The 11,502-nt window shown below is 44.6% G+C and overlaps 1 protein-coding gene across 1 annotated transcript in view; it reads right to left on the reverse strand.

Moving 5' to 3' along the window:
• The window catches only part of sqlea (squalene epoxidase a), a 31,357-nt gene extending 21,793 nt beyond the window's left edge, over window positions 1-9,564 (reverse strand). Inside the window, exons 1-4 of the mRNA XM_055634819.1 lie at window positions 9,390-9,564; window positions 8,634-9,113; window positions 2,195-2,435; window positions 221-401 (exon numbers count right to left, since the gene is read on the reverse strand). Coding sequence (XP_055490794.1) covers window positions 221-401; window positions 2,195-2,435; window positions 8,634-8,918 — 707 coding nt within the window. The 5' untranslated portion in view covers window positions 8,919-9,113; window positions 9,390-9,564. The remainder of the gene's footprint in view (window positions 1-220; window positions 402-2,194; window positions 2,436-8,633; window positions 9,114-9,389) is intronic.
• Between the last annotated feature and the right edge of the window lie 1,938 nt (window positions 9,565-11,502).

Genomic DNA, 11,502 nt, shown 5'->3' on the forward strand with positions numbered 1-11,502 from the left:
GGGAAAATACCAAATTGAGGTGGGACAAATAGGATAGCAGTGCTTAAGAACCCTTTACCTAGTCACATGATTACACAGGCAATGGAGTATGTGCAAGCAGGAAGCATTATTTTAAGTAGGCATCGTTCAGCAATGACACTGTGGGCTAAAGGCCCTGTTCTTGTGCTGCATTGTTCTATGGAAATTGTGAACCAATAATGAGTCTCTAAGGAACACTTACTTTGGCTCAGCCATTGCAGTATTTCTCAGGCCCATTATGAAATGTCCGTGGTGAAATGCTGTCCCACATTGCACCTGGCCATCTTCATTCAGAGGATAAGGGATTTCCACCTGCGTATTGCTCTCCATGTCATGGATGATGTAACCTTTGACGCTGCAACCATCATGACCTTCAACTGCATCTGGTCAAGGAGAAAGCATGGAATATAGAAAGCCTTTAGGGAACAACTTGATGATTAAAAACCCTCAATTGTAAGGTGAGCTGGAAAAGAAAATCATCCTCCAGAGACAAGTGCATTAGATACACGATTCAGGCCATGAAATGATCTAAGAAAATATTCATTTTCCCCATCTGTCAGAAATATTGGTATTGTACATTAATAGTCCAGCCACATCTTTCTGCAACCCTCTCCTATTGCAATATATTAAGTTTGGGGCAAGGTTTAACTATACTTCTGGCTGAGTTGATTTCAATTGTTCAACTGAAAACCAAACTTTTGGTATAATTTGCACTATACTTATTACTTACCTTTCCACGTTCTCCAGAGATGCTGCCCGACCTGCTGACCTCCAGCAGGGTGTACTTTTTTCTAAAAAATTAGTTATCTGTCTGTTTGCTGTGCAAAAATGAATAAGTAATAGAAGGGTCAATTCCCTACACTATTTAATTGTGCATGAGGGAGAATTCATTCATTAAAATCAGGTTAAATGGTTTTCTAATATATTCTCAAAGCATTGAGCATCAGAAGACAATGTTAGGTCAAGCCATTCTTTCGCAAAATTTCAATGGCCTGCAAGCGATTTATTAATTATGAAGGATGCAGAATTACGTTTGTCAATTTATTCCTAAACTTTCTCCACTCCCCCCCCCACCCCAGGAAGTAAAGAACCTACATGCCATATTAAGCAGAATATTAATAGAATGGTTATATTATCAAACCCATGCAGAAACCAAGATGTTAATATCTAAGATCCAAGTACTTTGGTTCTGTCATATTCATTGCTACAAGGAATAGTTTATTCTTTTTTAGGGTAGAGAACAAAGGGATACTCAAAGGAACATCTAAAATTATAAATGGAGCAGCTTGTGTTTGAGTGCACTGGTTATTTGAGCTGGATGAAAACTAATCCACAGTGAATCATTCACGTCCCTTTCACAATACTATTGTAAGCGAAGAAATGCTTTTGAACCATCAATCCTCTTTTTGTGTGGGAAACATGCAGTCAATTTTTGCACAGCAAACAGACAGATAACTTAAATTTTTTAGAAAAAACTACAGTGCTGGAGGACAGCAGGTCAGGCAGCATCTCTGGAGAACGTGGAAAGGTAATGCTTCGGGTCAGGATCTTTCTTCAGACTCAATTTCGGAAATGCTGATTGAAACCAACGGCAGACAGGAAACAAGGGATAATGCCCTTCGCTTAAATAGCAAAACGGTATCCTTGGCACCCAGCAGAGTGAAGATGATGTAACAGTCCAAAAGCTCACAGCCTTCCCTCAGTGCTGCAATGCAGCATCAGCCTTGCGCTCAAATTTCTGGAATAGGTTTGGAAAAATCGAGGCTTCTGGCTTAGAGGGAAGAGTACAACCAACAGGAGCATGGCAGGGAAAACTAAAGGCAAGAGGAATCAATCCAAATTTAAATTGAAAGTGAGCAAGTCTCCCCCAAGGTTTTTTCATTTTGCAGTGAGTCATTGCAAGAATAGGCAATTAGTAGAGATTTTCTTCTTGCCTGAAAGGAAACTGGAATTGTTTCTGTAACTAGAAACAATATCAGAGGAAGTAGGCTAGGACCATACATTTCATGTGATCTGTGAATGAGGTCTCTTGCATTACATACATTGTGCAATTATTTCTTCACCCCCCCCCCCCCCCCCCCCCCCCCCCCCCCCTGTTCAAATGTCTATTGTTATGGTTTAATTATTTCCATTTCTTGCAAATATTTGGAGCCCTTAAGAGCCAATCTTGTAGTACCTCCAAGACCGAGTGCCTTCAATGCCTGATATCCGCCAGGCTGCAACAACTCCCCAACAATCCTGTCTGGCTCTTTCAGGTCTCTCTCAATCACTGTCACGTTCCTCCCATCCCTCGCAAGAACAGCAGCCATAGCGGAACCAAGGACGCCAGAGCCCACAATGATGATCTCTGGATCATCTTGGGAAGATGTTCTGGTGCTTGACGAGTATTCTGAGAAGGTGGCAGTTCTTTTCTTTTGCTGTATTCAAGAGAGAAGGAGAGAAAATCTTCAGTTTTCTTATTTACTGACATAAATATATTTATGTCTGCCTGCTATACATGTTATTGGCTGAAACTCGAAGCATAACTGGAAGCAACCTCATTTCTCATTACCACATGTCCCCATGAGCTCTGCTGGTGATATAGCAAGAATCCAAAAGAGCCCAGTGAAATATAAGGATATAACACAACTTTTATTTGGCCATTTTAATGCAAGAAAGCATCCTGTAAAAATTATCTTCCCCAGTACGATCATCAAAGTCATGACAAAGTTTAGAGACAGTCCTTCTGAAAATTTATTATTGATTATATGCTGGCAAAACAGTCTCTTGCAATATCCCTCTCAGTGGTCCCAGTTATCACCTATTCTCAATTAGTGGCATCAGATATGTTTGTAATTATGGAATCACAGAGTCTTACAACACAAAAACAGGACTTTGGCCCACAATGTTCAGGCTGACAATCACATAATCATTTACCAGCCCTTTACCATAATAATCTTAATAATTCAAGTGTTTGACCAGAGTCTCTGTTTCTTCACCTTCACCAGACAGAACATTCCAAACTTCAATTACCCTCTCCCGCGAGATGTTTCCTCAAATCTCCTGCAGACCTCTTTACTCCCTACCTTAAACCTATGTCTTCTCTTATCGACATCTCTGACAATCTACTATTTTTTTGGAAATCCAAATAATTCGGCAACTGATTTGGTTTCCTGCACTCCCTTTAAAACTCACAGGGACATAGTTTCCCGTGATTCCATAAAAACTCAGATGGTTCACTGGAAAAATTATTATCCAACTGTACAAATCCTAAGGAATTGATTTTATAAAAGCATTTTGCTGCGTTAATTTGAGTAATAGCCAGTTGTCCAGTAAGTCTGCCAGAATCCCAATGGTGATGGATTACCGTATCCCAAAATTAATGGAATTCATTCAGCAACTCAGAATATAGATCACCTATAGTGTAGAGCTGAAGTCTAAAGAGTCCAAACAGAAAATATAGTCTCCATTAAATTAGCTTTCAGCTAAAGTGACAGCCGAGGGATCTTTATTTTCCAACATGATCTGGAGACTTAAGTGCATGAGTGAGTATGAATAAACAGAGGTCAAGATTCGGTTACACTGCATTTTCTCCCAATCATCATGTAGTCTGCGTGTAATAACTTTTTGTGCTCAGACTTTGAAGAATGGCGGTCACGGTGGCGCAGCGCTAGAGTTGCTGCCTTCCAGCGAATGCAGCGCCGTAGACCAGGGTTCGATCCCGACTATGGGTGCTGTCTGTACGGAGTTTGTACGCTCTCCCCGTGACCTGCGTGGGTTTTCTCCGAGATCTTCGGTTTCTTCCCACACTCCAAAGACATACAGGTTCCTCCCACACTCTAAAGACGTACTGGTCGGTGCGAACCCGGTGGGCCGAAGGGCCTGTTTCCGCGCTGTTATTCTAAACTAAACTAAACGGCAATACTTGTGCCGGCAGGTAACACTGGAAACAAGACAATAGGGACGTTAGAGAAAGTGATAAAATGATAGAGCTTCAAGAGTGTTCTATTATCATATTTCCTAAAAGGGAACAACTAAATTCTTACTTACAGTAACACAACAGATATGCAAACATATACTCTGTAAACACCATGATAAACAATAAAAATAATTGAATATGTGTGTGTGTGTGTATAAAATATACAGAATATAAAACAAAGCATATATTAATATTAATACTAATAATAGTACAAAGAACAAAAAAAAAACAATACCCCCAAGTCCATGTAGTTGATAACCGATTTGGAGGTTGTAGTGTTAAATTGCCTGATGGTTGGAGAGAAGCTGCTGCTCCTGAACATTTTAGTTTTCAGGCTCCCATATCGTCTTCCCGGTGGCAGGAGTGAAATGAGAGCATGGCCAGAGCGGTGTGCGTCTCTGATGAAGCTGGCTGCCTTTTTGAAGCTGTGACTCCTGTAGATCCTTTCGAAAATGGGGAGGTCAGTACCCGTGATGGACTGGGCAGTGTACACAACTTTTTGCAATCTTCTTCGTATTTGGGCGTTTCGAGTTGCCAATCCAGGCCGTCGTGCAATCAGTCAATGTGCTCTCAACCGTACATCTGTAAATGTTCAAGGAAGTATTCGTTGACATACTGAATCTCCTCAATTTTGTAAGGAAGTGGAGGCATTGATGGACTTTCTTTATGATTGCATCAATGTGCTGGGTCCAGGACAAATCTTCAGAGATATGCACACCCAAAAATTTGAAGTTTTTGACTCTCTCCTGTTGATGAAGACAGGCAGGTCTGTGGATCTTCGACCTTCCTCTTCCAAAGTCAACAGTCAGATCCTTGGTTTTACCGACATTGAGAGCAAGGTTGGTGTTCTGGCCAGTGGCGGACTGGCAAGGGTGTCAGCTTGCCCGATGGCAAGTGGGCACCTGATGAAGTGATAGCAAGTGATGGCAAGTGGGCCCCTGATGAAGTGATAGCAAGTGATGGCAAGTGGGCCCCTGTTAAATGATAGCATTGTAGTTGTGGGTGGGCCCCCTTTGTCTCCTGGCAACCAATATTTTTAGACCCAGTCCGCCACTGGTTCTGGCACCATTTGGTCAATGGATTAATCTCCCTCCTCTACCCTGAATTTGTCCATCAACAGTGGTGTCACCAACGAATTTGAAGACAGAGTTGGAACTTTGTTCGGCTACACAGTCATGAGTATAGAGTACACAGAGCAAGCAGCTTCTGGGTGTTAAGTTAAGCTCTTTGTTTCTCACTTACACAAGCTGTACCACAAGTCTCAACAGGCTTGACTGATTGTCTGGAACTAGGGTAGGTCATTTAGGATGGATATTAAATTTTCTCACACACAGGGTACTGAATCTTTGTAAATCTCTACTCTGGAGTGGTGGAGGTGCGGTGGAAGGGAGTCATGATCATTGAATTAATTCAAAACAAAGAATGATAGATTTCTGGAGATTCAGGAAATCAAGGCACATGGAGTTATGCAGCAAATATCATTGAGGAAGCCAACCAATCAAAATCTTGGCGAACAGCAGAGCAAGCTTGAAAGTCCAAATAGCCTACTCCTATTATTCTGAACGATCTGTTGTAATTGCCATATTTGTATGTGCCTGTGAACTTAATGTATAAAAAAACAACAGGGAGTTGATGATAATGTGCAATGAATAAGAGAGTGGTTTATGTAGGATTAGTGTAAACAGGGAGTTGATGGTCTGCATGGAGCCGGTGGGCTGTATACCTCTGACCATGAAATTGATCCACTGTTTTTTTTTGTCATGCATCATCTCTGCAACTCTTCTCCAAAATCCTGCCACATCTATTTAACAAGTGTACATGATGTCTCAGTTTATGGACATGCCCCAAATGACATCACCTCCAACATTTCTGGCAGCACACAATAGTAGCTATTAGAGTAGCGACTTAAATGTGTCAGAGACTGGGGTTTAATCCTGACACTGCTATCTGTGCAGAATTAGAATCGGGTTATACAGCAGAGAATAGATCCCTCGCTGACCACATCTATGCTAGCCATCATACCCATCAATGTTAGTGCCCCACCTGCTTCAATCCCATATTCCTCTATCCCCTGCTCATTCAAGTGCCTGTGAAGATATCTCTTAAATTATCTACTTAGAAAAGTAAGGGAAGAGATTTCAGGAGCCGTGACAAAGATCTTGCAGCCACTCTAGCCATAGGCGAGGTCCCAGAGGACTGGAGAGGAGCCAATGTTTTTCCATTCTTTACAAAGGAAAGTGGAGATAAACCTGGGGTCATTAGTGGTGTGTCTCACGCCAGCTCCTTGAAAATGGCAACATGGGTAGATAGAGTGGTCAAGGCAGCAGATGGTATGCACTCCTACATTGGTGAGGCATTGAGTACAAGAGTCAGGATGTGATGTTGCAGCTTCTAAGACTTTAGTTCGGCTGCATTTTGCAGTATTGCATGCATTTAATGATCGTCCCATTACAGAAAGGATGTGGAGGCTTTGAAAAGGGTGTAGTAGGGTTTACCAGAATACTGACTGGAATAGGTAGTATTAGCTCAAAATGAAAAGTTGGACAAACTTGGATTGTTTTCTTGGGAACATCAGAGGCTGAGGGGAGGCCAGATAGAAGTGTACAAAGTTACGAGCGGCATAAATTGGGGCGATATGGTGGAGGCAGATATGATAGTGGTGTCTAAGTGGGTTTTACATGGGTATGCAGGAAATTGAGGAATATGGATTATGCATGCAGATGAGATAAGTTCTTCTTGAATTCAGGGCCGAATTGTGGGCCAAAGATCTATTCCTGTGCTATACATTGCTATGTTCTAAATGTTGTTGGTGTTCCTGCCTCACTGACAGCTCTATCCAGATACCAACTACCCCGTAAAAATATTTCCTCTCAAACCCCCTTTAAACAGCCTTCTCTCATCTTAAATTAATGCTTTTAGACACCCTAAGATGGGAAATAAACACTGGCTATCCAATATCTGTGTCGCTCAAATTTACGTACCAGGGAAAACAGACCTAGCTTTTCCAATTTTTCCTGTTAACAGGACCTCCATGGCCCCAATTCAGGCAACATCCTTGCGAACATCTTCTGCAGTCTCTCTAACTTAAATGACACCCTTCTTATGGTGTAAGTGTGCACAATACTCAAAGTACAGCTCAGCCAACATTCTGTATAGCTATAACATTGTGTTCCTATTATTCTTATGCTACTTGTTTCTTTTGTGACCATGTGAATTTCATCCTTGTGCTCCATCTTGACCTAGATTTTTTTTCACACAGAGAGTGGTGAATCTCTGGAACTCTCTGCCACAGAGGGTAGTTGAGGCCAGTTCATTGGCTATATTTAAGAGGGAGTTAGATGTGGCCCTTGTGGCTAAGGGGATCAGGGGGTATGGGGAGAAGGCAGGTACGGGATACTGAGTTGGATGATCAGCCATGATCATATTGAATGGCGGTGCAGGCTCGAAGGGCCGAATGGCCTACTCCTGCACCTAATTTCTATGTTTCTATGTTTCTAGATAACCAAAAGACGAGCAGTTTGGCAAGTTGATTGGCTATTGTAAATTGTCCCTTGTGGGTAGCTGAATGGTGGGATCTGGTGAAAGCTGATGAGAATGTAGGAAGAATGAAGAAAAAGGAGGATTGTAGGTTGTCCAAATGGATGGCTGATGATTGGTGTGGACTTGTCCTGCTAGAACTCTGAGCACAGCTTAGAGTACTACACCAGAGCACCATCGTGAATTTGTGCTCAAGTCTAGAGTGAGACTGGGACCCATAAAACCTCCGACTCAGAATAGTTTGCTACAAAGCAACATTGGAAACTCAGATGTGGCTGTTCCAAATTGAGTATCGGCACTATTGTGTTGAAATCATCTGATATTTTAAGGCACCATTCACTTGCCCTTGGTTTCTTGGTCCTCCAAAATATTCCAAATGGAATTTAAACTGGAGGTGGTGGAGGGAGGACTTAAGCCAGAAAGGGTTATTGGGAAGAAAGAACTACTTTAAATTTAGTTGCATCTGGTTGGGTAACTATAGCCCGTCCCTTTAGACTGAACTGTCTATGCAATGATCTCACAATTATTAAACTTTTATAGTTAATAATTAATAATGAATAATATATCATTAAATTTAAAGCTGGATCGTTGTTGCTCCTTCTCAACTTTCTCTTAAATAAAGAAAACAACTTCCTTGAAGAAAAGTCTCACTTAACATCGATATCCTTAGACATAAAACATGTATTAATATTTAGATAACCAATCTAAGAATAATAGTCTATTCGTCTATTCCCGCGGTGGTTTTTAACGATGTTATGTATCAAACGTTATTTTTAAACCTTCGAATTGCCCATCATTCTTCACACGGCCAACTTTTGTTATTATAACAAAGAGGGGTAAACAAATTAATTTCCCAACAACTAATAATGCAGCCACCGAATACTCCCCATGCTCATTAATTATTTCCGAAAATAGCGGTGTAGTGTTTCACAGCAACGGCGTATAGCGATTTTGTTTAAAATTGAAATGCGACTTCAGTTGTTGTTTTACAAATCTAGCTGGGAATCTACGACAACGAGAAAGCAAACATTAAATAATAAGGATGGTGAATATATTGCATGTTGTCAATACCTCCCCCTTATTTAAATGGACACACACACGGGGTTCTCCATCTCCTTACCTGCTTTGCTTGGTCCTGCTCAGTGCTGTTGGAGTCTCTCGTTCCGCTGAAGAGCGAGTTTGCTAGGGGCAGGGATGAGAGGAGCTGGCAGATATAGCCCAGGTTGGAAGGCTGTTTTCGGCCCTTCCCTTGCCCACATCGGTAACGATAGGACAACAGTAACCCCAAGGAGAAAAATACCAGGAACGCCCCCAGCATCTCCTTGTTAGCGTAACTCACGTTCACCAAGTCATCGCACTTCTTGTAGACATAAGTAAAAGTAGCAATTCCTAGGAATGTCCACATTTTGCGTTTTTTGTTTAGATGCCCTAACTTTAATTGCACTTCAACAAATGTCCCAAACAACTATCATGTACAGATCTATTTAACAATTTATAGTCGCTTCCCTCCATTCATATCATCAGCAATAAAAGTTCCCCGTGATTTCTTGCGCCTGATAATAATACATCTTCCGTCACTTCATCTTCGATTGATCAGTCACTGTGTCAGGGAAAGATAAATAAAATATAAAATTAGACATTGATGTCATTTGAAATCCAGCCTGTTCTTTTTCGGCTGAGAATTCTGCATTATAACAGCGTTTACAATGTAATGATTGAATGCCAAGTCTCGCTTTCCCCCCTCCCCCTCATCCACCCCTTTACGATGCTTTTTGTTCAGGCGTCAATGTTACCAGAAGGCAGAGGACGTTCGGCCCATCGCATCTGTGCTATATCTTATGGAGGCATTTAAAGCAGAAATCAGCAGCCTACATACACTTTGAATCGGTGGTTTCCCCCGGTGTGGGTCTTGCTGCTGGTTGAGGTTGATGAGGTGGAGGCAGCGACCACTGGACCCGCTGTGGCGGTGATGCTGCTGTTGCTGCTGCAGTCTCTCCCCCTCTAGTCCCGCCACCACTGCTCTTGCTCCTCCTGCTGTTGCAGTCCCGCCCGCCGCCGCCGCCGCCGCCGCAATTGAATGAGATGCAAATAAGGCCGTTGAGTGACAGCTCCTTGGAGCCGGCTCGGCCCCGCCCCTCGCCGCACTGCGGGCCAATGGCGGCGCGGCGTGACGGTGAGCAGAGCTCACGCTATCTGGACGTTGGCCAATCGCAGCGCACGGATCGGATAACGGCCCCGGCCGTCTCCTAGCACCATGTGACGTCACAAAGGGGCAGCGCGGCGGCGCCGTCATCATCAGCACCAACACCAACACCAGCACCAGCAGCACCAACAGCAACACCACCAACACCAACACCAGCAGCAGCAACACCAGCAGCACCAACAGCAGCAGCAGCAGCACCAGCACCAACAGCACCAGCACCAGCAGCAGCACCACCAGCACCAACACCAGCAGCAGCAACACCAGCAGCACCAACACCAGCAACACCAACACCAGCAGCACCAACAACAGCAGCAGCACCAACAGCAGCAGCACCAACACCAGCAGCACCAACACCAGCAGCAGCAGCACCCAGCACCACCACCAACAGCAACAGCAGCACCAACAGCAGCATCACCAGCACCAACAGCAGCACCAACAGCAACACCAACAGCAGCACCAACAGCAGCACACAACTCAGCACCAACACCAGCAGCACCAGCAGCAGCACAACACACAGCAGCAGCACCAGCAGCACCAGCAGCACACCAACACCAGCACCAACACCAGCACCAACACCAACACCAACACCAGCACCAGCACCAACACCAACACCAGCACCAACACCAACACCAGCACCAGCACCAACACCAGCAGCACCAACACCAACACCAACACCACCAGCAGCACCAACACCACCACACCAGCAGCAGCACCAACACCAGCACCAACACCAGCAGCACCAGCACCAGCACCAACACCAACACCAGCACCACCAGCAACAGCACCAACACCAGCAGCAGCAGCACCAACACCAGCAGCAGCACCAACACCAGCAGCAGCAGCACCAACAGCAGCAGCACCAGCACCAACAGCAGCAGCACCAACACCACCAGCACCAGCAGCAGCACCAGCAGCAGCAGCACCACCAGCAGCAGCAGCACCAACACCAGCACCACCACACCAGCAGCAGCACCAACACCAGCACCAACACCAGCAGCAGCAGCAACAGCAACACCAGCACCACCAACACCAGCAGCAGCACACCAGCACCAGCACCAGCACCAACACCACCAGCACCACCAGCAGCACCACCACCAGCACCACTACCACCAGCAGCAGCACCAACAGCAGCACCAACACCAGCAGCACCAGCAGCACCAACACCAGCAGCAGCAGCAGCACCAACAGCAGCAGCACCAGCACCAACAAACACCAGCACCAACACCAGCAGCAACACCAACACCAGCAGCAGCAGCACCAACAGCACCAGCACCAGCACCAGCGCCAGCACCAACAACACCAAAGATTATAGAGGAGCGACCAGCACCAACAGCACCCACAGCAACACCAACAGCAGCACCAGCAACAACACCAACAGCAGCACCAACACCAGCAGCACCAACATCAGTAGCACTAACACCAGCAGCACCAACACCTCCCCCCAGCACCTACACCTCACCTCTTCATTCATTCGCCCCTACATCCTGAGAACATTGAGGAGATTTGGTGGATCATAGAGGTCTCTCTTGAACTTCTGCAGGTGTTTCATACAGATAAATGCCAAGTGTTATATTTTGGGAAGTCTATACTTAGATATACATCAATGATTTGGATGAAGGGATTCAAAGTAACATTAGCAAATTTGCAGGTGACACAAAGCTGGGTGGCTGTGTAAACTGTGAGGAGGATGCTATGAGAATGCAGGGTGACTTGGACAGGTTGGGGGAGTGTGCAGATGCATGGCAGATAAATGTGAGGTATTCCACTTTGGTAGCAAAAATAGGAA

This window comes from Leucoraja erinacea, chromosome 4, assembly GCF_028641065.1.
Source record: "Leucoraja erinacea ecotype New England chromosome 4, Leri_hhj_1, whole genome shotgun sequence".
Classification (NCBI taxonomy): domain Eukaryota; kingdom Metazoa; phylum Chordata; class Chondrichthyes; order Rajiformes; family Rajidae; genus Leucoraja; species Leucoraja erinaceus.